The 24,324-nt window shown below is 43.0% G+C and overlaps 1 protein-coding gene and 1 long non-coding RNA gene across 6 annotated transcripts in view; one reads left to right on the top strand and one right to left on the bottom strand.

Annotated features, from left to right (window-relative positions):
• wdpcp (WD repeat containing planar cell polarity effector) overlaps positions 1 to 24,324 on the bottom strand; it is an 86,795-nt gene that overhangs the window by 30,167 nt on the left and 32,304 nt on the right. For all 5 annotated transcript variants that reach the window (XM_067610734.1, XM_067610735.1, XM_067610732.1 and 2 more), the window contains 6 exons: positions 24,194 to 24,244; positions 22,293 to 22,363; positions 21,086 to 21,145; positions 19,836 to 19,950; positions 10,661 to 10,797; positions 6,889 to 7,080 (listed from right to left, as the gene is read on the bottom strand). In XM_067610734.1, the coding sequence (XP_067466835.1) occupies positions 6,889 to 7,080; positions 10,661 to 10,797; positions 19,836 to 19,950; positions 21,086 to 21,145; positions 22,293 to 22,363; positions 24,194 to 24,244 (626 nt within the window). The remainder of the gene's footprint in view (positions 1 to 6,888; positions 7,081 to 10,660; positions 10,798 to 19,835; positions 19,951 to 21,085; positions 21,146 to 22,292; positions 22,364 to 24,193; positions 24,245 to 24,324) is intronic.
• On the top strand, positions 15,353 to 16,097 carry LOC137196542 (uncharacterized). The gene is made up of 2 exons (XR_010931255.1): positions 15,353 to 15,866; positions 16,041 to 16,097. It is a non-coding gene; the product is annotated as an uncharacterized lncRNA (long non-coding RNA).

Consider the following 24,324-nt stretch of genomic DNA (forward strand, 5'->3'; position numbering starts at 1 on the left):
ATGAACTAACCTGTTTTAAAATAAAAGAAGGATAAGAAAAGAGAAAGAAAGAGAACATGTGAGAGAAAGACAGGGACAGAAAAATGAGTCATACCATGGCAGCAGCCCCAAACCGCCTGGAGACGGAAGAAATAGAGCCTTCCACTTTGCTCATAAACATCCGACTGTCAATCAAGACAGCTAATGATAAGCGCTCCATTTTAACTCAAGGTCAACAACATCTTCTCCCTTAGCATGCCACGGCTTGGCACTCAGCACCCAGTGATAAACAACCTCCTGTTTACCTGTGTGAGGAGCCAAAAGCTCAATACTAGACATGGTCTGAATGACAAGAAACAAGCCTTTTTCTATATAAAGAGGATGATACAGGAAGAAAAGCTTGGAATTATTTGACCAATGGTCACATCCAGAATTTATATTATTCACACCTGGATCACAACCAGTTGGTGGGAGTGGGCACAATGGCCCCGCTAAGCAAGCGAGCATTGACACTGAGGGAGATAGGCCGTGTCACCGGTGGTACTGTCGATAAAACACCCACAAGGAACCAGGAACAGTAGGTGGATGACAGGAGACAACAGCTTGTACTAAACAGCAGCCCAACAGTTCCATAGTCACTAACAGAGCTTTTCAGGAGGGATTTCACCTTACCAAAGCCTCTATCAGAGCCCTGCATTGACCGTGGCAGCTTTGGCTAAATGAGCCCATTTCTTTTCGCCGTGTAGACAGAAAGAGGGATCGGCTGCCTGCCTGCCTTTCCTTTCGCAAAGCTGCCCGGCCCAATTTTTTGGCAGGCATTGCCAAAAAGGGACTTAGAGGGAGGAAGGGAGTTTATTTTGCCTGCCCATGGTCTACAGCAGGAGAGAAGCAGATGACTGTCCTCCTGAAAGCTTTTTTTTTTTTGCTCTCCATAATCCCCCAGAGCTAGCTCCTGCTGCTCCCCAGGGGGTGGGTGCTGTGTGTGTGTGTGTGTGCGTGTGTTTATTTGAGGCAGCAGGCAATGCATGTAAGGGGTGGGGTATCCTCGGAAGGGTGCGGTTTTCTGGATAGCTACATTTCTGCTTGGACAAAGTGACAAATGCATTTCATAAACTTGCACACAAACACATAGCAGGCGAGAGACCATAGTCCACAGAATGCTGTCACAGGAATCACAAGACCTACTTCAATTCCACAAACCCTGACCCCCCAACCACATCTCATCCTCTCAGCTTTTCATCCTCTGCCCAACTTGCTAGTGCCCGCTGTGCCAGCATGCCACCATGGCACCATCGGGGATGAGGTGCAGCTGATTCAGCTCTGCTTCCCCTGACAGGTGAACCCCTATGGAAAGGAGGAGGGGGCAGTGTCAGCTAAAGCTCAGAGGCAAAGAGCGAATTCTGCATGGACTGGTTCAAACACCTGCGACAGCCGGTGCTTCCTCTAGTTGGGGCTCAAGACTAATCTCTGTTTTGTCTTATGTCTATTTTTACATGAACTACATAACACAACAAACATGTATGACGTGGGATAGTGTTATCCCTTTAATAAAAACATAAAAATAGAATCAATTTAATGATATTTGGGTTATTTTCACCCAGCTTTACAGTCAATAAAAAGGGATTTCCCTGCTAGAAAGCTCCATGCAGTAAGTAATGGGCCTCAAACGTCAATGCATTGATTTGTCATTTCCTCAATGTTACTTGGATGTTTGAAGATACAGTATATTATACAGTGGAGTTATAGCTAGATTGACAGTCCATTGATTGAGAGGAAAATCCTCAATCACATGATCATTATTTCAGAAATCATATCTCAGACTCAACCAAAATGTATAAAGTATATTACTCCAGTCACGGCCTCATTATGCTGGCTTCCAGGACATTTTAGATTTCAGTTTAAGATACTTTTTTAAAGGATATTATATCTTGTATATTTAAACCCAATATTAAGAACCTACACAAAGGGCCCTGAGCTCAACTGACTTGTACTTGACTAAGATGAACTGCTTTGAGAGTTACATAGAAGTGCAATATTTAAAAGGATGCAGTCAATAAATCTAAATAATGCCGCTGTAGAACATTCAACATAGAAAGCACTCTCTCTCTGTCGCATGTTTACCAGTCACAATATTTATTAAAACCAGCGCGGCAGCATTTGGACTCTGGCTCATCTTCAAGGCCAGTTTGCCTCAGTTTCTCTTCCATGTGGACTGAGCTAAAGGCTTCTGAAAGCAACACAGCTGATTAGAACATTGGAGCACGGCACAAAGTCTTTCAGGGTTTTGGGGTTTGAATCTTACAAGAGCCAAAAACTCTTTTAAACTGCAAACATTCATGTTACCATAAGACAAATTCTGAGATACTTAACCTGCAGCTGATCAATGCATGAACTCTTATAATCAAAGCTGTATGCTCAGCTGGTTGTCTTATTATTTGGGTGAACTAACCACTGTGACAATAGACTATTAAAAGTATTAATATTATGTATAAGTGTTCACAAAAAAACCAGGTGGGCTGTCAGGTGACTTCTTTCTGGGTATTGATCTCACAACGCCGACTGAGGCTGTTCAGCGTGTCTCTGCTACATGAAAGTCAAGTAAAATTACATTTTGATACCCAAAACAACAGTCAGTGCTTATCAGTACTTATAAGAAGAGAAAAGAAAGGACTTCTGAAATACAATGTGCATGTGTCACTTCAATATATTCATAAAAGCAAAGCTTTGTTTGCCTGTGAGCTCTCCGGTGTGTATATTGTGGCAGCTGAACGTACTGTATTTCCTGGTTCTGAGAGCATAAAATGGAAAATGATGAATAAGGTCATGAGAGGAAGTGAGCAGGTGAGTGAAAGGAAGGGAGAGACAGAAAGAGAGATGCAGACAGACAAAATGTATGCACAAAAGATGATGAGAAAGAGTGGGAATGGAAGTGAGTAAAGAGAGAGAAAAGGGGGTGGAGACATGGAGAGAAAGATGCAAAGAGAGCAGAGACAGACAGAGAGAGAGAGACAGACAGACAGAGAGAGAGAGAGAGAGAGAGAGGCCTCTGGTAAGTAGCTTTCTCCTGGTTATTGGTTTCAGTGACTGGTCAAAACTATTCTTCTCCATTCTTCTCCTCTCTCTCTCTCTCTCTCTCTCCCTCTCTCTCTCTTGCCGGCACCTTTTTTTCCCCTCCGTGGCGTGAAAGATAAAGCGGACGGGCCCAACTGTGTGGCTGGCCCTTGTTCACAGCAGTGGCCTTTTGAAGCCAATTTTCCAGCTCACGGAGCAGAGAAAGACAGGGAGAGACGGGTAGAGAGACGGAGGGACTCGGAGGAGAGTCGAGGGATGAAGGGATGAGGGGGTTCTGGAGGGGCGGGGGATGGGACTGGGAAGTTTTAGGTATGTGAATTAGGGTTAGAGTTGAGGTACTGATGTGAGAAAATGCACAGGCACAGCAGGATTACGAGCCAAAATATTCCTCACACCATAACTGTCATAATTGGTACCACTGAACATAATTGTAGTACGGAGGGAATATTATTCACTGGACCTGAAACTGCAGAACCAGTGTATCTTGTGTGATTTTTTACAAAGCAGTGGAGCTTGGGAGAAATTCTGCACTTTGCATTCAACACCCAACCCTTTCATGGTCTGAATATGATTCCAGTGCATTGCAGAAAATGTGCTCTCTACTGTACATGCTTAAATTCTCCATATGAACACTGCAATTTATGTTTCAGAGGCAAATAATGCCATTTTACATGATTAATTTAGCCTCTAATACACTCTTACGGTGATTGTTTTTCCACTTGTGGATGAGATAAAAGTACAGATTAAAATGCTTAATTTTCCTGCAACTATACATTCTTTCTATGCAAATGATTTAATTTAAGTTTGTCTTTCATGGACAATCTGTTTTTCTTGTTTCAGTAGAGACAAATGCCACACAGCACAGTGCCAAAGTCAATAAGACAGAAATCACACAAATGCCGATCAAGCAGCTGCAGAAAAACTGTTTGGTGACAGATAACAGGATAGTCATAGGCTTTAAAAAACAAAAACAAAAATAAGTATGTTCGCAAACATGCACACAAACACTCTCTCTCACACACACACACACACACATACAAAATGCAAGTAAACGTTCATGTGGTGTTTTCATTTCATTAAGATTATTAAATTCCAGCAAATGGTGCGTGTGTGTTTGTTGGGGGTTGAGGGATAGAAGCATGAAGGAAGGATCATTGAAAATGTTAACTGGCTGCATAAAAACGAACTGTATGTGTTTTTCTCTCCTTCCCACCCTACACCCCCCTGCGTGCCGTGGCTCCACTTATCAGCACGGGGGGGGGGGGCATACGAATTAAGACCACATAGGGAAAGAAATCAGACTTTTTTAAATGCCGAGAGACTGGCTAGAAAATTGGCTTAGTGCGGCAGATAGCGAACTGAACAAAAGGAACATATATATGAGCTTGAAGTGATTGAAGTAGCTGGCGTCTCCCGATGTGTGCCCGGCGTTTGATTCCCGCCACGGCTCTTACATAAACTGCTCGCTTAATTTCACACCGCGCATCTGAAAAATGACAACAAACGCTTTCATTAGAGCACGATGCCGCAGCCCCACGAAGAGACTTTAATGTTCTTGAAGCGTGGAGGAAGGAAGGAGGAGAGGAGGACGGGAGGAGGAGGAGGAGGGGGGGGGGGTTGAAGGAGACAGAGAGAATAAACTAGGTGAAGGAGTGTGATAAATGTGGAGAGCGTTCCAAAAACAAGAAGCGGAAAAAGCAGCGAACAGCATCTGCTTTGATTATTTCAATATTCATGTGCCTTCCCCCCCCCCCCATCTCCTCCCCCCCTCCACCTCCCAACCCTCCCTCATTCTCTCCTGCGTGAATTTGTTTTCCTTGCATGCAATTGGTAACGCTCATCTTTCCTCCCTCTTGCAAACTCTCTCCCTTCTCTGCGCTTTGGTGTGGTGAATATTTTGCATACGCTTACCGAGGTACGCGGTATGAGGAGTAGAGTTAAGCCCGGTTCGGTAATTTGGGATCTTTCATCTGTTTTTCGGCGTGAGGCCAAACCTACGTTAACATAGAATCGGGTCACGGGTAGGGTTTTGCCAAAGGCCATGAGGATGTGTGTCACAGCGTGTGTGCGTCTTTGTGGATGCGTAGGCGTTCTCCTTCACGCTGTACCGCGGCTTAGCTCTCCTGCGTGTTTCATATGGCGATGCATGGAGGTGCGACAGAGAGGTGCCACCCTTGAGGTCACTAACGCACCATCCCCAATCCCATCCACAAGTCTCCACTTAAAAACAGCAGCTTTGTTGCCTTTTTCACTGTGTGTGTGTGTGTGTTTGTGTGTGTAGGGTAAAATAAACAGCTAGAGTTATGATATGTGTTTACAGAGTTTAAGGTTTCAAACTGTACTGAACGGTATTAAAAAACCTTTTAAGTTATTCATATTCATATAATTTTATGCCATATTCTGTGTCCTTGCTTTATTTGTTTTGTGTGCTCTACTGAATCATTGTAATTATTGATGGTTGATTAGTTAGATTTAGCTTAGCTTGTTCTCTGTAAAGTCCTGTGAGACATGTTTATAATAAGAGCTGACTGAAAAAGCCTCGATTTATCTCGAAAGAGCACGTAGACAGGATTTTAAATGCCTCATTCAAAAAAGACAAACAACTCCCTCCGTCGCCCTCACATGATCAACTGCTAAAGGTGGCAGAAAGTGCAACAAGCAAACCAACAGTGTCATTACAGTCTGCACCACTTTAATTGCCTTTCTTTTGCTGAATATGTGCAAAAAATATCTAATTTGTAAGCATTGTTTTTATATTTCTGTCTATTTCATGCTACTGTAAACTGTTCCAGTGATTTGTCTTTATAAATTCCTAATTGAGCCAAAATTTATACAAACTTCAGAAGAAAAAAGCTCTGCTTCCCATTTGAAATACAGGATTTTCCTGAAATGAACACTCTTCAGTCAAAGTGATACACTTTGTCACAACAAAGGCAATCAATCAAGTTAACTCACAAACACATTTCATTGATTTCTAGTTAATTATACATTCATTCATCCAGATGCATATGTGGTTTCTGTCACTAGTTTAAGTGGTTTGTGTTGCTGTGGCAGCGAGTGATCCTGGGAGATCCCAACGTGTTCCCAGACCAGGTGGGTAACGTAACCATTACAAGTGTAATCTGGGTCTACTCTGTGGTCTCCTTCCCATTAGACATCCCTGAAATATCTCCATTGGGAGATGTCTTGGATGTGAAGGAGCAATGGTTCCAACTCCCTCTGGTTGTCCAAGCTGCTTTGAAACATACTGTGCTGCTGTACTGCTGTACTGCTAACGCTGCACCAATCCACCTGTTGATCTCACACTCCATCTTACAATCACTTGTGAACAATACTTGAATTTCTTTATTACTTCCGGCAGCAAGATGAAGAAAAGGGAGCAATCCACCATTTTCTATAAATTGGTAGATTTCTGGTGGAGTCCTGAGGTCTCCTAACAGGACACTCTCCACTCCTAGAATGTGTCTGGAGAATCACAAACAGAATCAGTGACAAGCCAACATTGACAAGAGTCCTGCCGCCTGATATTCCTGCAGTAAACCCACAAGACTTCACCCATAAGGTCCACAAAACACACGTAGGCTGGATGAGAAAACTCCAAAAGTAAAGGGCTAGTCCACGGTCTTTGCACGAATATACTTTACTCTCAAATGAAGAACCTACGATTGTTGTCGTTCACCATCTGATCTGTTGTGTGTTGCTACACTTTCATGACAGGTATTGTAATCTTTTAAGTGTGTAACTGACCTGTCAGAAAACAAACTTTAAAGTTGTAACTTTTATATTTTTGAGAATAAGTTTGTGTGTGTGTGTGTGTGTGTGTGTGTGTGTGTCTACCTTGAGGCCTTCAGCAGGTGAGCAGCTGAGCAGGACCAGGTTGTTCCTGTGCGTGTTGGTAGGAGTCCAGGGCCACAGCCCCTCTCCAGGCTCGTCCAGGTTCCACCAGCACAGCGCCACATCCTGGAGACGGTTGAGAGCCACACGTCTGAGGAGCCTGCGTCCCCGCCCAGTCACCTCCACACAGGTCACCTGAACATGGAAACACACGTATGCAGAGTATGCACTGAGAAGAAAGTCAACATAGGAAATACAATATAAAGATCAATACTGGCACACACAGAAACACCCAGAAAGTTAAAAGATATCTTATGAAGAAGGGGAAGTTATCAGAATATCAGCTCTTTAGCCTCAGTGATTCACCCATGTGGATTCACCCACCTGAGGGCTCTGAAACTTCCACATCTGTAGCCGCAAATATCACTCTCTTGTCCTTCCCCCGTCCTGTTTGTGTTGATGTCTAAGGTTTTTGTTTTTTTATCTTCCATTATTAATGTCTGTGTGTGTGTGTGTGTGTGTGTGTTTTGTTCTGTCGGGCTTGTTGTTTTAGTGATGTGCATATTTTTGGGAAGGTCCGCCACGCTCTACGGGCCACAACACAGAGGCGCACAGTAATGAGCTCTCGTGGTGCTTTGGGGGCGCACACACACACACCCACACACATACATGAATGCATGCATGTATGCACGCAAACACACATGTGCATACATGTAGAGACACTGATATGTAAGTGTACAAAATACACACAAACACACCATTAAACAAACAGTGCTCTATCCAGAAGCACTTTTAAAGCAGGTGAAATTGCAGGTCTTACACTGTGACCCTGCCTTTCATGTACACCACAGCTCATTCCCTCTTAACACACACACACACACACACACACACACACACACACACACACAGAGCCCAATATTCATACAGGCCTTTCATACACTCCTTATCTCCGGTCACACTCACTAACACAATGAGCCAGTCGATGCCTAACACACACAGACACACACAGACACACACACACACACACACACACACACACACACACACACATGTCCATGACCTCTGTCACAGTGCAGAAGAGGACCTGACAGATAGAGGCAGGACAGAGGTGAATTAGGGAAAAGAGAGAGGAATAAAGGGTGGTAATGAAGAAAAAGCAGATTGTTTGGGTTTGGACAGAGGGGTGAGAGAGAGGAAAGAGGGGTGACGGCTGCCTTTATGCACTACAGCTTTAGGGAAATGGGAATAGAGGAAAAAGGCATGCTTGAATGAATGAATGAAGGACAAAACAAAAATCATACATAAGGAGAGGAGAAAAGAAGGTAGAATAATTGGAATTTTTGTAATAAATCAATGAGAGGTTTGTGTCAAAATAAATATCTGAAACCCCGGAAAAGAGCAGTCAGTTGTAAAATCAGAATCCCTCTAAATAGGCATGTTGTCATAAGCGGGAATACAGGAATGTTAAATAGAAATTAATAAAAGAAACATGCTCCTAAAGTACAAAAAAAATATGGTTTAACAGCCCAGGAACATGCTAAAATTAGTAAATCGACAAGCTGCACTGTATGAGTAGAGCAGATTTGAGGTTCAGTGGTCCATGCCCCTGCACCTGCCACTTTAACCCCCCCACCACCCCCACCCACCCTCCCACCCAGCGTAACAGTGTCATCATAACAGTGTCTGTGTTTTATGTAACTGTTAGATTGTTATTTATTTGTTAGATTTTTTTTATTGAACACACACACACCCAGCGTAACACTGTCTAATGTTATATGTTAGATTTTTTACTGAATGTAAATGTCTTGGCATGTTTTGAAAGCTGAACCAACACAGATTCCTTATATTTCTATACTTGGCAAATAAATGATCCTTGAATCCTTGAATCCCTGCCCTTCTTGCCCCTCGGGGGGTGGGGTGGGGTGGAAATTTGCTTTGGACACAAAATACAGAGGCGAATGAAAATGATGGAAGAACATCTGATGATAAAGGGAACAAAGAGTTGCCCCAAACAGCTGAACGAGAGATCACTGACAGATTAGAAATGGAAAAGAAGAAAAAAAAAAAATCTGAAAATCACTGGGTTAATAACACACTCTATCTCTACCCCCCCCCCCACCACCCCCCATGCCCCCTCCATCCCTCCATCCCTACCCATCTCTTTCCTCTTCTAGATTTTTTTTTTTTTCTGCTGGCGTTTGCTGGTCAGCAATAATCAAAAACCACTTTCTGTGGGCCGGATTAGTTTAGCCCCCCCTCAACGCCCCCCACTCTCCCTTCTCCAGCTTAGCCCACTGGACCAGGGCGATGTGTGTGTGTGTGTGTGTGTGTGCTCGCGTGCGTGTTTGTGGGGGATGGGTGGCAGGGCATACGTGTGCACACGTGTGTATGTTGCAGGTTGCATGAGTGTGTGTGTGTGTGTGTGCACATGCATTGACAGAGGAGTGGGGTGTACAATATGGCGTAGTGGTTGAATGAGTGTGTATGTGTTGGGGATGGTGTCTTATCAGGACTCTGCTTGTGGAGACAGATGCACGGCAGGAACGATTGCTTTTACACACAGCAACATGCACGCGCACACACACACACACACACCTTAACAAAAGGGCCTGGCAGTAATGTGATAATGCCAGGGTTAGCGGTTAGCCTGCTAGTGAAGGAGGACACTGTAGTTTTGTTTTGGGGGAGGGAAGAAGGGCATGACACATAATCAGACCTGTTACGAACACCTACAACCCCCCTCCCACATCAGACTACCTCTCAATACCCATCTTTACAAGAGATTAATAAACAAACACAGGAAGGATGCAGAGAGTTTAAGGTGACCTGGGTACATTTGAACCGCAAGGCCCTTTTCCCATGAACTTACTCGGACTGGATGGAAAACTCTTTCGGCCTTTTATTCTCGTTTGTCCTAAAACAGCAGTCAGGTGCCCAAATAAAAGGAGGGGAGGACTTGTGCAATATCAACACCCTTGTAAAAGAGATTCTTTAGGATTTAAGTAAACACTGTTCATAAAAATTATTAACAAACATTCAGAAAGACTACTGGATTGTTTTCTTCATTCAGACCATATGGGTAAAACATTTTAAGGATATATACAATATATCAAGCAGCATTGTCTTTTCAAAATTTTTAAGATTTTCCAACATTACCACCTCTGACTGTATTAGGGCAAATAGATAGGATAAATGGATATCAGAAACCCACATAAACTGGTTAACTGGTTAACTGCTGAACTGGTTATAAACATCTTGCTAAACTCAAGCAGTTGTTGAAGTTGTTCCAAAGACTACTGGAAAATTAGATAACCGTTACACGAATCTGAGGTCCTTATTTGCATAATTTGTAGATGTATGTAGTTTACTGTACATACCAGCCAATATACTGAGTAGATTTCATAGTAGGTTGTCAAACTGGTTTCATGGGGACGCAGCTGGTGTCTCAGTCTACTAAACCTTGATTCAAACATTTTTCTCATTGAAAGCTATTATAATGGTTTCTACCTTTCATTCCATGTTTATAATGGCCTCGTACTGAACAACATGGGACTGAACTGAATATAATTTTGTTTCCAGGCTTCACTCAAATCCACATTTGAGTGGAAAAAATGTTGGTCATCAGGTGGAATAATAACAGAGTTGGACGGTGATAGTGAACCTTTTAACACCTTTCTCTCTTTCTCATGGTCTCTTCTACACCTCACTCTGTCCTGTCTTACATACACATACACATATACACACATGCACACTCCATTAATGTGTTCTACTGTACCTTGATTTCAGAGGGTGAGAGTTTGTCTGTTCGCCTGCCAGTCTCTGGGGAGTCCTGGTTCTTTTTGTTGAGGTAGACTGCAGCCACTTGGCTCTGCTCCAGGAAGGCCAGCAGGAACAGCCGATCGCTCAGCACCGCTGGGAATGACATCACCACATTTGTCATTGAATGTCATGATTAAAAACAAAAGACAACCTCTATGTATCGTTGAGATGACACCTAAAGATGATCATATTACGCACATTTCCAGGTCTACATTTCTATTCGGGGACTCTACTGGAACATCTTTGTATGATTTACAGTTCAAAAAGCTCCTTATTTATCTTATACTGGCTCTTTATGCAGCCCCTCAGTTCAGCCTCTGTCTGAAACAGGCTGTTTTAGCTCTTGTCTCTTTAAGGCCCCCCTCCCGAGCCCACTCTGTTCTGATTGGTTAGCTTCATGGAGGCTACATGAACAAACAATAACAGTCAGATTTCGCTTTGCTTTTCTCATTCTTCATTTGAAATATAGACTTCTCAAATACATGCGTACATGTTCGAGCCTGAATCTGATCCGAGATACGGGAGTGGACGACAGAGACAACCCATGAAACAACATTAGCAACAAAAGCAACCAACGGACAGCTGTTTGTAGGCATGTATGATGTCAGTAGGACAAGGAAGTGGAGGTAACTTTGCAAACAGAGCATTCAGAGCAGGCTGAATCCCTGGCTTTTGACTTGAAAGTGTCATTTTTATATACGTTCACCTCAAGTTTTGGAACACTGACCATATTCAAGACATCCGACATTATAACAATATATAAATGACAGAAATGACAAGTCCCTTTTAAGGAGTCCACTGTCTCTTTACACAGCCATAAATCATGACAAAAATATCAACACATACAAGTTACTACACATCTGGGTCACCATTTATCTTCCAAATCATTTTTATGTAAAACATGATGCCTTTAATTACAGTACTTACATGAAGAAATAAAGTTTAAATTACCAAATTATAAAGAAAAATAACGACTCATTCAATGCTAATAATTTCTTGAGACTCATTATTTTTTTCTGACATGTTTTCTGATGCTCTTGATGGTTTGATTGGAACAAAGCTGAAGATATGTGTTTCCAATTCATGTCGCCTTCCGTCCACTTTCATATTAAGTCCTGTTGTGTTGCCTTTATGGCCTAAGTTTGTACATGCCTTTATTTTGAAATGTGTTTTATTTTGAAATGGGTTTTCTCTACTGAGGGAGTCACGTGTGTACAATTCGCTTCCTGTTAGTAGTGAAGAAGCTAGCTGAATCAGTTCTCCTGTGTTTGGGTTCATCCAAAGCAATTCATGCTGTAAACGCCACAGAGGCAATGTCGTAAGTATATAATTTCATGGTTGAATATAAATAATTGTTAAAAAGGATATATTATTTACATGAAAAAGAATTTGATTGGTTTGTATTAAAATATTTCATTTATATGTATTTACATGGAGGAAAGCACATGTTGGAAAGTAAAATGGGGATTTGTTTTGTATTTTTGTGTTACAGTTTTCACTCTGCCCTGTATGATACAAAAGAGGAACAGTAAACAGCAAAGAAAGCTCACTATGCCTCAAGTCAATCATTTGCAGAGAAGAGTTTAGCTAGTTGTATAGCTGCAGTTGCTACACTGTGGTGAGGACAACATAGTGAAAAGACATTTAAAGGCTGGTGTTGTACATCGTGGTAAGATGGATGGGAAACAAAATGACAAGATTTCAGTGATTAGCAGGAGTTCACGGTCATCTGCATCGTCAAGTGGTTCATTAATACGTGCACGTGCCAAAGCAGAAGCAGCTAAAGCACGCCTTGCATTTGCTGAACAAGAAGCTAAAGCTAAGATAGAAAGAGCAGCTAAGGAGGCTGAGCAGAAGAAAGAGATAGCTGACAGAGAAGCTGAATATCAGAAGATAAAGGCTGACAAAGATGCTGCATATCACTTTGAGAAAGTAAAGAGGGATGCTGAGCTTGAAGAACTTGCTATACGCCGAGAAGCAGCATTAGCAGAGGCTGAAGCAGCCGTGTGGGAATCAGCAGATGCCCAGGCATGTCCGTTGGTGCTAGATGAGGTAGGCCCAGCAGAGGAAGACAAAATGGAGCGGACAAGTGACTACATTACCTCTCACTTTGACCCACAATCACATAAAAGCTGTCCTTCAACTGACTTCCCAGATCAAGTAGCCATTAAAGCTCACTCACCAAAAAGTCAGCCCCCAGCAAATGAGACATTATTTAGCCCTCGCAATTCCTTTAATCCAGAACATCGGACCCCTGCATTTCCAAATGAAACATCATATGCTAATGTCACTAGCCACCCTGACATTTTTGACTATGTGTATGTCCCGCCAGCAGTCAAAATGGAAAATCAGGCTTCGCACAGAGCACCTGACCAACAGAGTGATTCAAAAGAGTGTCAGTCCAACCTGAACAAGTCAGCACAGCCCTTCTATCCAAAGTCCATGCCTACAGCTTCCTACAGTGCACCCACAACTGAACACCTGGTGCAGTACTTGGCTCGGCGTGACCTGGTGAATTCAAGTTTATATCAGTTTGATGATAAGCCTGAACACTATCGTGCTTGGCAGTCTTCATACACCAATGTCACACAAGGGCTAGGCCTCACACCTACTGAGGAGTTGGACTTGATGATAAAATGGCTCGGTAGAGAATCCAGCAATCATGTGAAGCGTATACGGTCAGTACACATAACAAACCCAGTCACAGCACTTAAGAAGGCCTGGGATCGCCTCCAGGAATGTTATGCAGCACCTGAAATGATCGAAAGGTCTCTTTTCGACCGACTTGGCAATTTCCCAAGAGTTTCAGCAAAAGAACACGTGAAGCTACGGGAACTATCAGATTTGCTAATGGAAGTACAGTGTGCTAAGGAGGACGGTTACCTCCCAGCTCTCTCCTACTTGGACACTGCACGTGGTATCGAACCCATAGTTGCAAAATTGCCCTATGGGCTTCAAGAAAGATGGATTTCAGCTGGTTCAAAACATAAGGAAGAAAATAAAGGACAATTTCCACCCTTTGAATTTTTCAGCCAGTTCATAAGTTATGAGGCACGGAAGAGAAACGACCCCAGCTTTTCTATCCCAAGCGCTTGCAGCTCACCCACAAAGTTCGAAAGGAACCCCATTTCGGTTCACAAGACGGATGTTGATTCTACACACACACGTGCAAGCAATGTGAAAGGTGTAAGTGACCCAAATAAGAGCTGCCCAATACACAGCAAGCCACATCCCCTTAAACGGTGCAAAGCTTTTAGAGCAAAGAACCTGGAAGAAAGAAAGACTTTTCTCAAAGAAAGAGGGATCTGCTTTAGGTGTTGTAGCTCAACCACTCACTTTGCTAAGGACTGCCAAAATGCAGTTAAGTGTATGGAATGTGAGAGCACCTATCATGACTCTGCCATGCATCCTGGACCTGCATCTCAAGTTAAGGCTTCTTCAACTTCACCACACAATGGCGGGGAGGGAGAAGAGAACAACACTGCCACCACAGTTGTTAACTCAAGCTGCACTGAGGTTTGTGGGCCAGGACAAATTGGTCAATCATGCTCCAAGATTTGCCTGGCGAAAGTATATCGCAAAGGTCAACCAGACAAACACGTTAAGGCCTACGTCATCTTGGATGACCAAAGCAATAGGTCATTGGCACGGTCCAGTTTATTTGAGCTATTTAATGTAGAGTGTGAACCATACTCCTACTATTTGAAGACGTGTTCTGGCACCGTTGAAGCATCTGGGCGTAGAGCTGAAGCCTTCATTATCGAGTCGCTGGATGGAAGGGCTATAATCCCTCTCCCACCACTCATCGAGTGCAATGATATACTCGACAATCGGTCTGAAATCCCGACTCCGAGTGCAGCTCGACACCATCCTCATCTTGCGAAAGTAGCAGAGCACATTCCTGATATCGACCCGACTGCTGAGATCCTCCTGTTGCTCGGCAGGGATGTAATAAGAGTGCACAAGGTCAGGGAACAGGTCAACGGGCCCCACAATGCCCCCTTTGCGCAACGGCTAGACCTGGGATGGGTGCTAGTTGGAGAAGTGTGTTTGGGAAGTGCACACAGGCAGACTGTCAACACCTTCAAAACAACTGTGCTTGAGAATGGTCGACCCTCACTCCTACAACCTTGCACAAGCTTCTTGCACATCAAAGAAAAGATTGATCATGGCACAGCAGCAAGTGATGGCAAGTCAGAGGTCAGTAAACCTGCAGAAGAGGTGTTAGGACAAACTGTCTTCAATCACACAGAACGTGACAACAAGCTGGCATCCTCAATTGAAGATGACATCTTCTTGAAACTGATGGGCAAAGAAGTCTACAGAGATGAGTCTAATAGTTGGGTTGCCCCACTCCCATTTAGGCAACCAAGGCAACGCCTACCCAACAACCGGGAACAAGCAGCCAAACGATTTGCGTCACTCCAGTGCAGTCTAAATAAGAGACCAGAGATGCAACAGCAATACATGGCCTTCATGGGAAAAATATTGGAGAACGGTCATGCAGAGGTAGCACCATCGTTGGGAGAGAGTGAAGAATGTTGGTACTTGCCAACCTTTGGGGTTTTCCACCCACAAAAACCAGGCCAAATTAGGGTGGTATTTGATTCAAGTGCCAAACACTTAGGTATTTCTCTTAACGATGTGCTCCTCACAGGACCCGATCTCAACAATACACTCCTTGGAGTTCTGATGAGGTTCCGGAAGGAAAAGGTTGCGATCCTGGCAGATATACAACAGATGTTTCACTGCTTCTTGGTGCGACAGGACCACAGGAACTACCTGAGATTCCTGTGGTACAAGGATAATGACATGACAAAGAAGACCACAGACCAAGGACATTCAAAGACGTTCTTCCGACCAGTCTCAGAAGTTGTTTTACTTCTTGCTAAAAATGATGTTCAGAGACCTGCTTAGTTCATGTGGTAATTAGTTGGTGACCTCACGGAGGTCAGGCGGGGAGTGTGTTGCCTTTATGGCCTAAGTTTGTACATGCCTTTATTTTGAAATGTGTTTTATTTTGAAATGGGTTTTCTCTACTGAGGGAGTCACGTGTGTACAATTCGCTTCCTGTTAGTAGTGAAGAAGCTAGCTGAATCAGTTCTCCTGTGTTTGGGTTCATCCAAAGCAATTCATGCTGTAAACGCCACAGAGGCAATGTCGTAAGTATATAATTTCATGGTTGAATATAAATAATTGTTAAAAAGGATATATTATTTACATGAAAAAGAATTTGATTGGTTTGTATTAAAATATTTCATTTATATGTATTTACATGGAGGAAAGCACATGTTGGAAAGTAAAATGGGGATTTGTTTTGTATTTTTGTGTTACAGTTTTCACTCTGCCCTGTATGATACAAAAGAGGAACAGTAAACAGCAAAGAAAGCTCACTATGCCTCAAGTCAATCATTTGCAGAGAAGAGTTTAGCTAGTTGTATAGCTGCAGTTGCTACACTGTGGTGAGGACAACATACCTGTAGTCTCTGTATTTTGGCTGAGCATGTGAATATCCTGCACAGTATACAGTACATTGCACATATTCTCAGACATTTCTGCACTCCCCAATTATATTTCTATCCTGAAGGTGTTTTCTGACTGTCCTCTATGCCTTCACTTCATTATACTGCAGTGTCACTGTCCCCCTTATACTGTATCATTTAGTTTCGATTAGTTTGGAGTGGCATGCCAGAAGTTGTCTTTCTCCGGCTGCCTCCCGTTCCCTCCTCTCTCTTACCACTACTTTCCCACTTTTCCTTTCCTTTCCTCCTCATTTCCCCCTCTCCTCTCTTCTCCTGCCTCCTGTATTCTTTGTATCTCTTCTCTCTCCTGTTCTCCTCTCTCTTCCCCTCCTGTCAGTGCACTGCAGGCTCTGAGGCCTTTTTGTGGTAGAAAAACACACTTGATCCTGTTCAACTCTTCAGGAGCTGCATGGAAACGCTGATTAGCAATTAAGCCCCCCTCTCCTTCAAATTAATCTGTTTATGAAACCAATTAAATGGAAAGGAGGGGGGTTGTTACACATGTCTCTCAGATATCCTGCTTTGAGTTGAACGAGTAAGGCTGCACCCCGAGATTTAGAAATCTAACCGGCAATTAACCATGGCATGTGTGTATTTATAAACGTGTGGGTATTGGTATGATTACACTTCAAATCGTTCTGTTGTGTGAAAATTTCAAATTAATATGCAAATATTCATGAGGGAAGTGAAACATTGCTTGAAAATACAGAAAAACTAGCATCTTAAACCAGGTCAGTTGAGTCAGTGCAATCCCTCTGTCCCTATGCTGGAGTTGGATTATAAAGCATTTGTAATGAAAACTGGTTCAAGGCTTAAACCATTACAAAATACAGCCATTAACAAGGCCTTGGCTTTCCGAAACAACGTTTAATGCAATAGTAAGCGTCTTTGTAATAGATTACAGACAAATCAAGTTAAATGCAGTTTAGTATTGATCTCTATGGGTGTCTATAAACGGGATTAGGATTAATCCCATTCAGTCCCAAATGAAGGAGGGGATATGAAACCAGGCTGTGGCCCAATCTGGTACCAGGTGGCTGATTTGGTATTAAGGGCCAGACCTTTATGACCCACCCCAATACACCCCCCAGAGAGAGAGAGACACACACACACACACTCATTTTCAAACCCCCAAGATACATAAACACATGCACAGATCACTACATATACATTCATACATGCAAGCCTGCAACCACGTTTTATGCATGCACTGTTCCACACACCAACACATGTACACATACAGTACGTGCATTCTCACCCACATTCATAAAACAAACCAACCACATGTTAAAGCACACACACTCACCACATACACACACAGTCCCCTAAATCCATTTAATGCCATCTCCTCAGCAGCATGTTGACATAAGAGGCCAATGGGCTTAACCAAAGCACATTTAAACATGGGTAAATGAAACTGGCTATGAAAAATCACTTAAGGATGCTTAATCGTGGAGCATATGCACAGCTTGGCCCAGACATCGGCCAAAGGAAGCTGGTAATACTTTGATGGTGTAAAATATATGTAATCTACTGATCCGTATGATGCAATCAGAGCTCATGGTAGAAACACGGAGGTAACCAAGACTGAGGATGCAAAGTTTAAGAGAAGTTTAAGCTTGCTTTTTTTGTCACATTGCGAAACAAAAGCGGACCTGGCTGCCGTTGAGTGTTGTCTCAGAGCGGCAAATACGTAAAACAGAGCAGGCCTCACATTTAGTTCAATCCATGCAAATCAAAAAGAGGATTTTCTTCAGTATTCAAATGCCAAGAACCTTTTTGCTTAAGAAAGTTGTCAAATCCTGTTCATTACACAGTGACTTATGGTTTCATTTATTTTTAAACTGACTTTGCAGTGATTAAAAATACAAATACATAATATATATATATATGTATATATATAAAAAATAACATAACAAGACATGAATAAGACACTTCTACATGGCATGTCACACACACATACACACACACACACACACACTTACACCAGTCACAACTTGATTGTAATTGTAAACTGTCTCTGTAATTGTACATTGTAAATGTGTTCGACAGTGTGATCTGGTCTGGCTTTCTACTCTAATTGTCTAAGGCTAATTTAACAAGTGACAGATGTGAGAACAGCCTCTAACCTGCTGCCCCCCACCCCCTCCCCTCCATACACACACACATGCACACACACACACACACACATGCACACACACACAGACATACACATACACAAAATCCCCGGAACCCACCCTCTCACAACCATTACTCTAATAATTAGTGCCTCTGAGGCTTTGAATGGAGCGCAGCGGGAGGTGAGTGGGTGTATGTGTACCTGGCTGTGTGTGGGTGTGTATGTGTGTACCTCAGTATGTGCCAATGTGTATGTGTGTGTGTGTGTGTGTGTGTGTGTTACAGTCTCTGTGTGTGTATGCCTGTAAAAGTAATAAGTAAATGCTTGTTGGTCTGTATTAAAAAAAAAAAAAAAAGTCTGTGCGTCTGTAATTACATATGTGCTTGTGCAAGAACGAGTGTGTGCGTGTGTGTATTTGTGTATGTGAGAGAGAGAGAGAGAGAGAGAGAGAGAGAGAGAGAGAGAGAGAGAGAGAGAGAGAGAGAGAGAGAGAGTGAGAGAGTGTGTGCACTATGGGGGCTTTATCAGGTGTCTGGAGACCTCGGGCGGAAGCGAGGAGGGCGGTGTTATGAACAAATAATTGATACAGAAAGAAAGAAATAATTAGCAGATTTGGGCCGGTGTCCACGGCCCCTTATTCTCTCCTGCCAGGTCTGCAGAGCGAGGGAGCGCAGTGCAAGTGGGGGGCGGTACTCCCTTGAGGAATGCGCAATGGAGGAAAAACACTGATGGATGCTCTTAAGGGAAGGCCCCTGGACACACACAGCACAAAAGGATTTGCCCGCAATTAGCTACCAGAGTCGCCTCGCTCACCTGTGGCACCTGTCATGTGTGCGAATCGGTGTGTGTGTGTGTGTGAGAGAGAGTCTTTGCGTGACAAAGTGGTGAGGAGAGTGGGGAGTGTGCATGTGTGTGTGTGTGTGTGTGTGGTAGATGTCAGGCTGCATGTGTGGTGAGCAGGTGTAAGCACACAGTCGGTGCTGACAGTGTGGGAGAAAGTGCATGGTAGATGGTTTTGTGGTTTTGAAACATTTAACATTTTAATGCAAATGTCTGTGTGTGTGTGTGTGTGTGTGTGTGTGTGTGTGTGTGTGTATGGCTGTGGGCAGAGATAGGTGGCCCATCAATGTGGTGGAAACAATGATGATTGTGTCCTTAATCTGCTTAAACCTGGGTGAACCTCTAGAATATTAAAGCCACATATTAAACCATCATTTCATACACTGAATGCAAGAAGCGCAACAATACAGAAGAAGGTATTCTTTCCTGCAATAATAGGTGTTAGAACTAACCAAAATTACAGTCAAAATGTCTGAAGGCTTTAATGAATTGTGTACCAATGCTGGCTTAAAGGGTGAAAACATTTTTTAAATAAATAAACACATATAAAATATATACCAAAGGGTAAAAATAAGCTCCTTAGCTCCCTGAAATCATAAATACACACCGAACAGGTCTTAATATACTGTATGTTTGTTTGTGTAACTAACCATCAGTCACGGTGTTGGCTGGTAGTCGGCCCACTAATGTTCGGTCAACACACACTTGTTCGAGTTGAGGTCCATTTTGATTCAGCGTCACCAGTACTCCACTGCTCAGCATCAGCTGCAGGGTACCACACAAACAGAAAAAAGAAAAACAACTTACATGGGAGATTACAGAGGACAAAGATCCAGTTTAAAATCTTTTAAACTTAAACCAGAAGCTTAGTACACTTTCTGTTTCTGCCCAAACATCGACAGAAACAAAAACAAAAACTATACTAAACAACAAAGACTGTAAATAAGAAAGGGACTAATTGAATAAAATTGTATGAGAGATGATCAAGATGGCATCTCTAATTGAACTTGAATTGTACCCGTAACTCCTCAATGAGGGTTAATTCAACTCTGACAAATGTAAAAGGTCTATTACTAATTAATTTAAGCTAATTGTTCCCAGTCAACAGTGTCACCTCTAATACAAAGTTTAATATCTTAAAAATACAAACAGTTAGTTAACAGTAGTTAATGTGGTCGAGGTGAAAAGGAATCAGTATATTCACACTTAATATTGGGGAAAAGCGAGCCAGACTTTCCATCCTGCCACCTGCCACATCCTGGCATTTCAGCAGCACTGTGCTGCTCCACAACTGACCACGAGTGTGAGCACCATACAGTCCGACCCTCTCCTCTGCAGTTTGGGGGGCTGGGAATGTGATGGTGAGACAGCACATTGTGCTGTTCATAGTTCAATCATAAATCATAGATGTGATAGGTTCAGATTTGAGTTGGCTGATATCTTTTAAAATTGAAAGGTACTTATGGAATAATTATGACTCACTACAAGCATAAGCACAAGTAACACTGTTAGCTTGAATGTTTATGATAAAGTGGATCTATAATTAACGTCTGATATTAAGTGAGAGGAATCATTATACCATCTGGCTTCAATTCATCACCTCACCATCTGCGTCGACAATTTCCCCAGTCGCCAAAACGTTTGTACGTATGGGTCAGAGTTTACTTACAGGTGTGCACATTCTCCCATTTGTTTTTATAAATTCCAACTTTTTCGTGGGAAGTGACTTGCATATCTTTCAAGCCCTTTTTTGTGATTATAATGATTATAATGAGGCCCCTGGTCTGGGAGGACCAGGGGAGGTACGTTCAGCTTCTGCCACTATCTGAAGCTGAAAGAACTGTGTGTGTTTGTGTTTGTGTGTGTGTACAGTAGGCGGTGGGCTGAGGAGGGTGTGTACCTGGCAGCAATGCTTGTTCCTCCATCTGGTGTGAACGCAGGTGTTGGTCTGCAACAGTTCCTGAATTAGCACGATAGATAAACAAAGAGAAAGAAAAAGGGAGACTGTGAGAGAAACAGAGCAAACAGAGGAGTCCAAGCAGCCAACGCAACCCGTATCCACAGGAACACAAACCTGATGCAATATGAATGCTGAGAGCAACACAACATTGGGTTTGAACAGGTGGTTTAAAACTTTTATTCTGACAACAAATACAGAAAACATATATTTCACGTAAGGAATAAACCAGAGGATGTGGTGTCTCCTTGCCTCTACAGACCTAAAACTGTGAACTTTGGTGTTTTTTTAGCACCAGTTCTGCTCATACTTGCATTAATTGTCTTGGTTGTACACAGTACCAGACACTTGCCACCACAGGTGGCCACTGCAGCAGCTCCTGCTTGCAAAAGGGTGGGAGGGAGTTGAAAAAGGATGCAGGTAAGGACTCTGTGTGTGTGTGTGTGTGTGTGTGTGTGTGTGTGTGTGTGTGTGTGTGTGTGTGTGTGTGTGTAAGGTCAGTCATTCCTGCCACATTCCAAACCCAGCTGGGGTGATTGGGTGGGTGGAGAGAGGGACAGAGAAGGAGGAGGAGGGTGGGGTGTGGAGGTGAGCTGGGGTGTTTCTAGTTTCAGACAATGGTTACGGGTGAGAGGAGGGAGGTGGATGGGTGGGGAGTGTGTGTATGTGTGTGTGTGTGTGTGTGTGTGTGTGTGTGTGTGTGTGTGTGTGTGTGTGTGTAACAGCCACAGACAGGTTCCAGCAAACAAAGCTAGGTCTGTACTGCCACAAGTACAGAGGCGAGGAAGGGGGGAGGAAAAGGCGGAGGAAGAGGGGGATGAATGAGGGGAGAGGAAGGGAAGGAGGAGGAAGAGAAGGAGGGAGGAAGGGAAGGGATGAGGGGGCAGCCTGCAGCCCCCTGATCCCCTCAAATATCCCCCTCGATGACAGAGCTCGGCCGAAAGAGAGGTGATGAGAGAGGAGAGGGAGAGAAGAGAACAAACGAGAACGACAGGGAGAGTGAAGGGAGAGGGAGAAAAGAGAGAGAATGCCCCTATTTGTTAATCAATCGGCCGTTTCGGAAAGGGAAAACTCAGAAAATCCCCAGAGGGAGGAAGAAGACAGTGGGGGGGTGGGGGGTGATGGGGGATTGAACAGAAGAGGCGGGTACCTCCAACTCCTTCAACGAATCGCGTAGCTTCTCCGGTCGGCGGTTCCTGGGGGTCCACGAATAGCCTCGAGCTACGGAGGGAAAACACGAGAAGAATCGGGAGATCATGTGACTTTAACTTTTAAAAACAGAAATTGGAGAAATCATTTAAAAAAAGGCCTTCATGGGAATTTAGAAGAATGTGGCAGCGAATACCGGAAAGGGTGAAAGGGTTGAACTTTATATCTGGGTTAAGATCTAAGTATGAAAATGGGTGACATGGGGAATAAAAGGTGATGACAAGACGGTCCGGTGGAATAAAGAGGTGCAGGTACATGGTGCAGGTATTCTAAAATGCAATGCTGACAATGTTTTTGAATGTTTACAGAGTAACTTGCCGCACTTTACCTAGAACCTTTTTAAGCTCTCGAGAACTTTTGTATGAACACATCAGCAAATGTTGTCTCCCAATTAGAGTTGAAATGTTGACTTGAATGACAGAAAATTATTCAACTACTATGTTGATAATCGATTAATCATTTATTTAGTCATTTATCAAGCAGAAATCCCAAATATTTGCTGGCTCCAACTTCTCAAACATGAAGATTTGCTGTTTTTTTCTGTTTCATATCACCGTAAATTGATTACTTTTTGATTTTATTCTGCTGATCGGACAAAACAAGCAATTTGAAGATGTCACCGTGAGATCCAGAAAATTCTGATCACCATCTTTAACTTTTTCCGCCAATTTATGAACTAAAAAATGAATTGCTTAATTGGAAAAACAATTGACAGGTTGATCAATTATTAAACATTTACTAGTTGCAGAACTAGTATCAATGCATACTAAATACCTGCAGTCTTTTAACTGTTAGAAAATGAGAAGCTACAACAGGTTAACAACTTTTATTATCAACAATGTGGAAATTCATGATTCATATCGCCCTATGAGTTAATTTAAGCGCTACTGGTACCATTAGCTTAATCACTAATTTATGTTTATGTTTAAAACCCAATGTAAATTTATAACTGCTATATTAAAACCACATTGATGTAGTTTTATATTTCTGGCTACCATATCCCCAAAGCAGCAAAAATCTGAAGTCTGCTGCTTTCAGATTGAAGTAGCCAGTAGAAGGAGTCAAAATATTCTACTGTAAGCAAAATGTCCCTTCAAAAACACACAAACTGGTCCTTGAGGAGAAGGAAATACTTAATCGTGAGGACTTTTGGCACTCTCTAGTTATCTCCCAAATGCAAACTCACAGTTAGCAGCACATATCTCAACACGTGCCACACCGAGGCCCCTTCATTTTAATTTCCCCCTCCATCTCTAGTGGTTAAACAGAGGGAGGGAAGGATATGAAAAAAAAAAAAAAAACAGCTAATTGAATTTGTGCATCTGCTCCTGCCCACGCATATACATGAACTTCAGTAGGAAAGGAAAGATGGGAAGGAAAGGACTGCTGTTTTCAATATGGTGCAATCACTCCCCTATCTGTTTATTTTACAGTCTCCCTTTTCATCTTTACTGAAAGGAACCATTAAGGAGTGGGGTTCTCTATTAAGAATGAGTGGGAAGAGGAGGTAAACAGATGCATGCAAATGAGGGTGGGGAGGGTGAGGGGGGGGGGGGGGGGGTGGTGGGGAGTGCGTCAGGGGAGAGAGGAGGGAGGGGAGGGCAGGAGGATGAGTGTTCGTCTCCTGATAAGGGTGTTTGTATTCCACTACTGAGTGAAAAGCAGAGAGAGGGAGGGAGAGAGAGAGAATAGAGGAAGTGGGACAGTTGATTGACGAGGACAACGATTTCTGGAAGATGGTCATCCACTGGTGAGATGATTAGTGCCCAAACACACAGACACACATATGGATATGACGAATAAAATCATCTCTCTCACCGAGTTTTTCTGTTGGAAACTTACCCTCACAGAATTGGAGTTTCTCATTGTAGTAGTGATGCTCCAGGGGATTGGCTGGGAAAAAGAAAAGAGGCCAAATGAAGGGTTTGATTTGAAATTCATGTTTGGAAATAGCAAGATGTACAGGACATGTT

Source organism: Thunnus thynnus, chromosome 14, assembly GCF_963924715.1.
Source record: "Thunnus thynnus chromosome 14, fThuThy2.1, whole genome shotgun sequence".
Taxonomy (NCBI): Eukaryota; Metazoa; Chordata; class Actinopteri; order Scombriformes; family Scombridae; genus Thunnus; species Thunnus thynnus.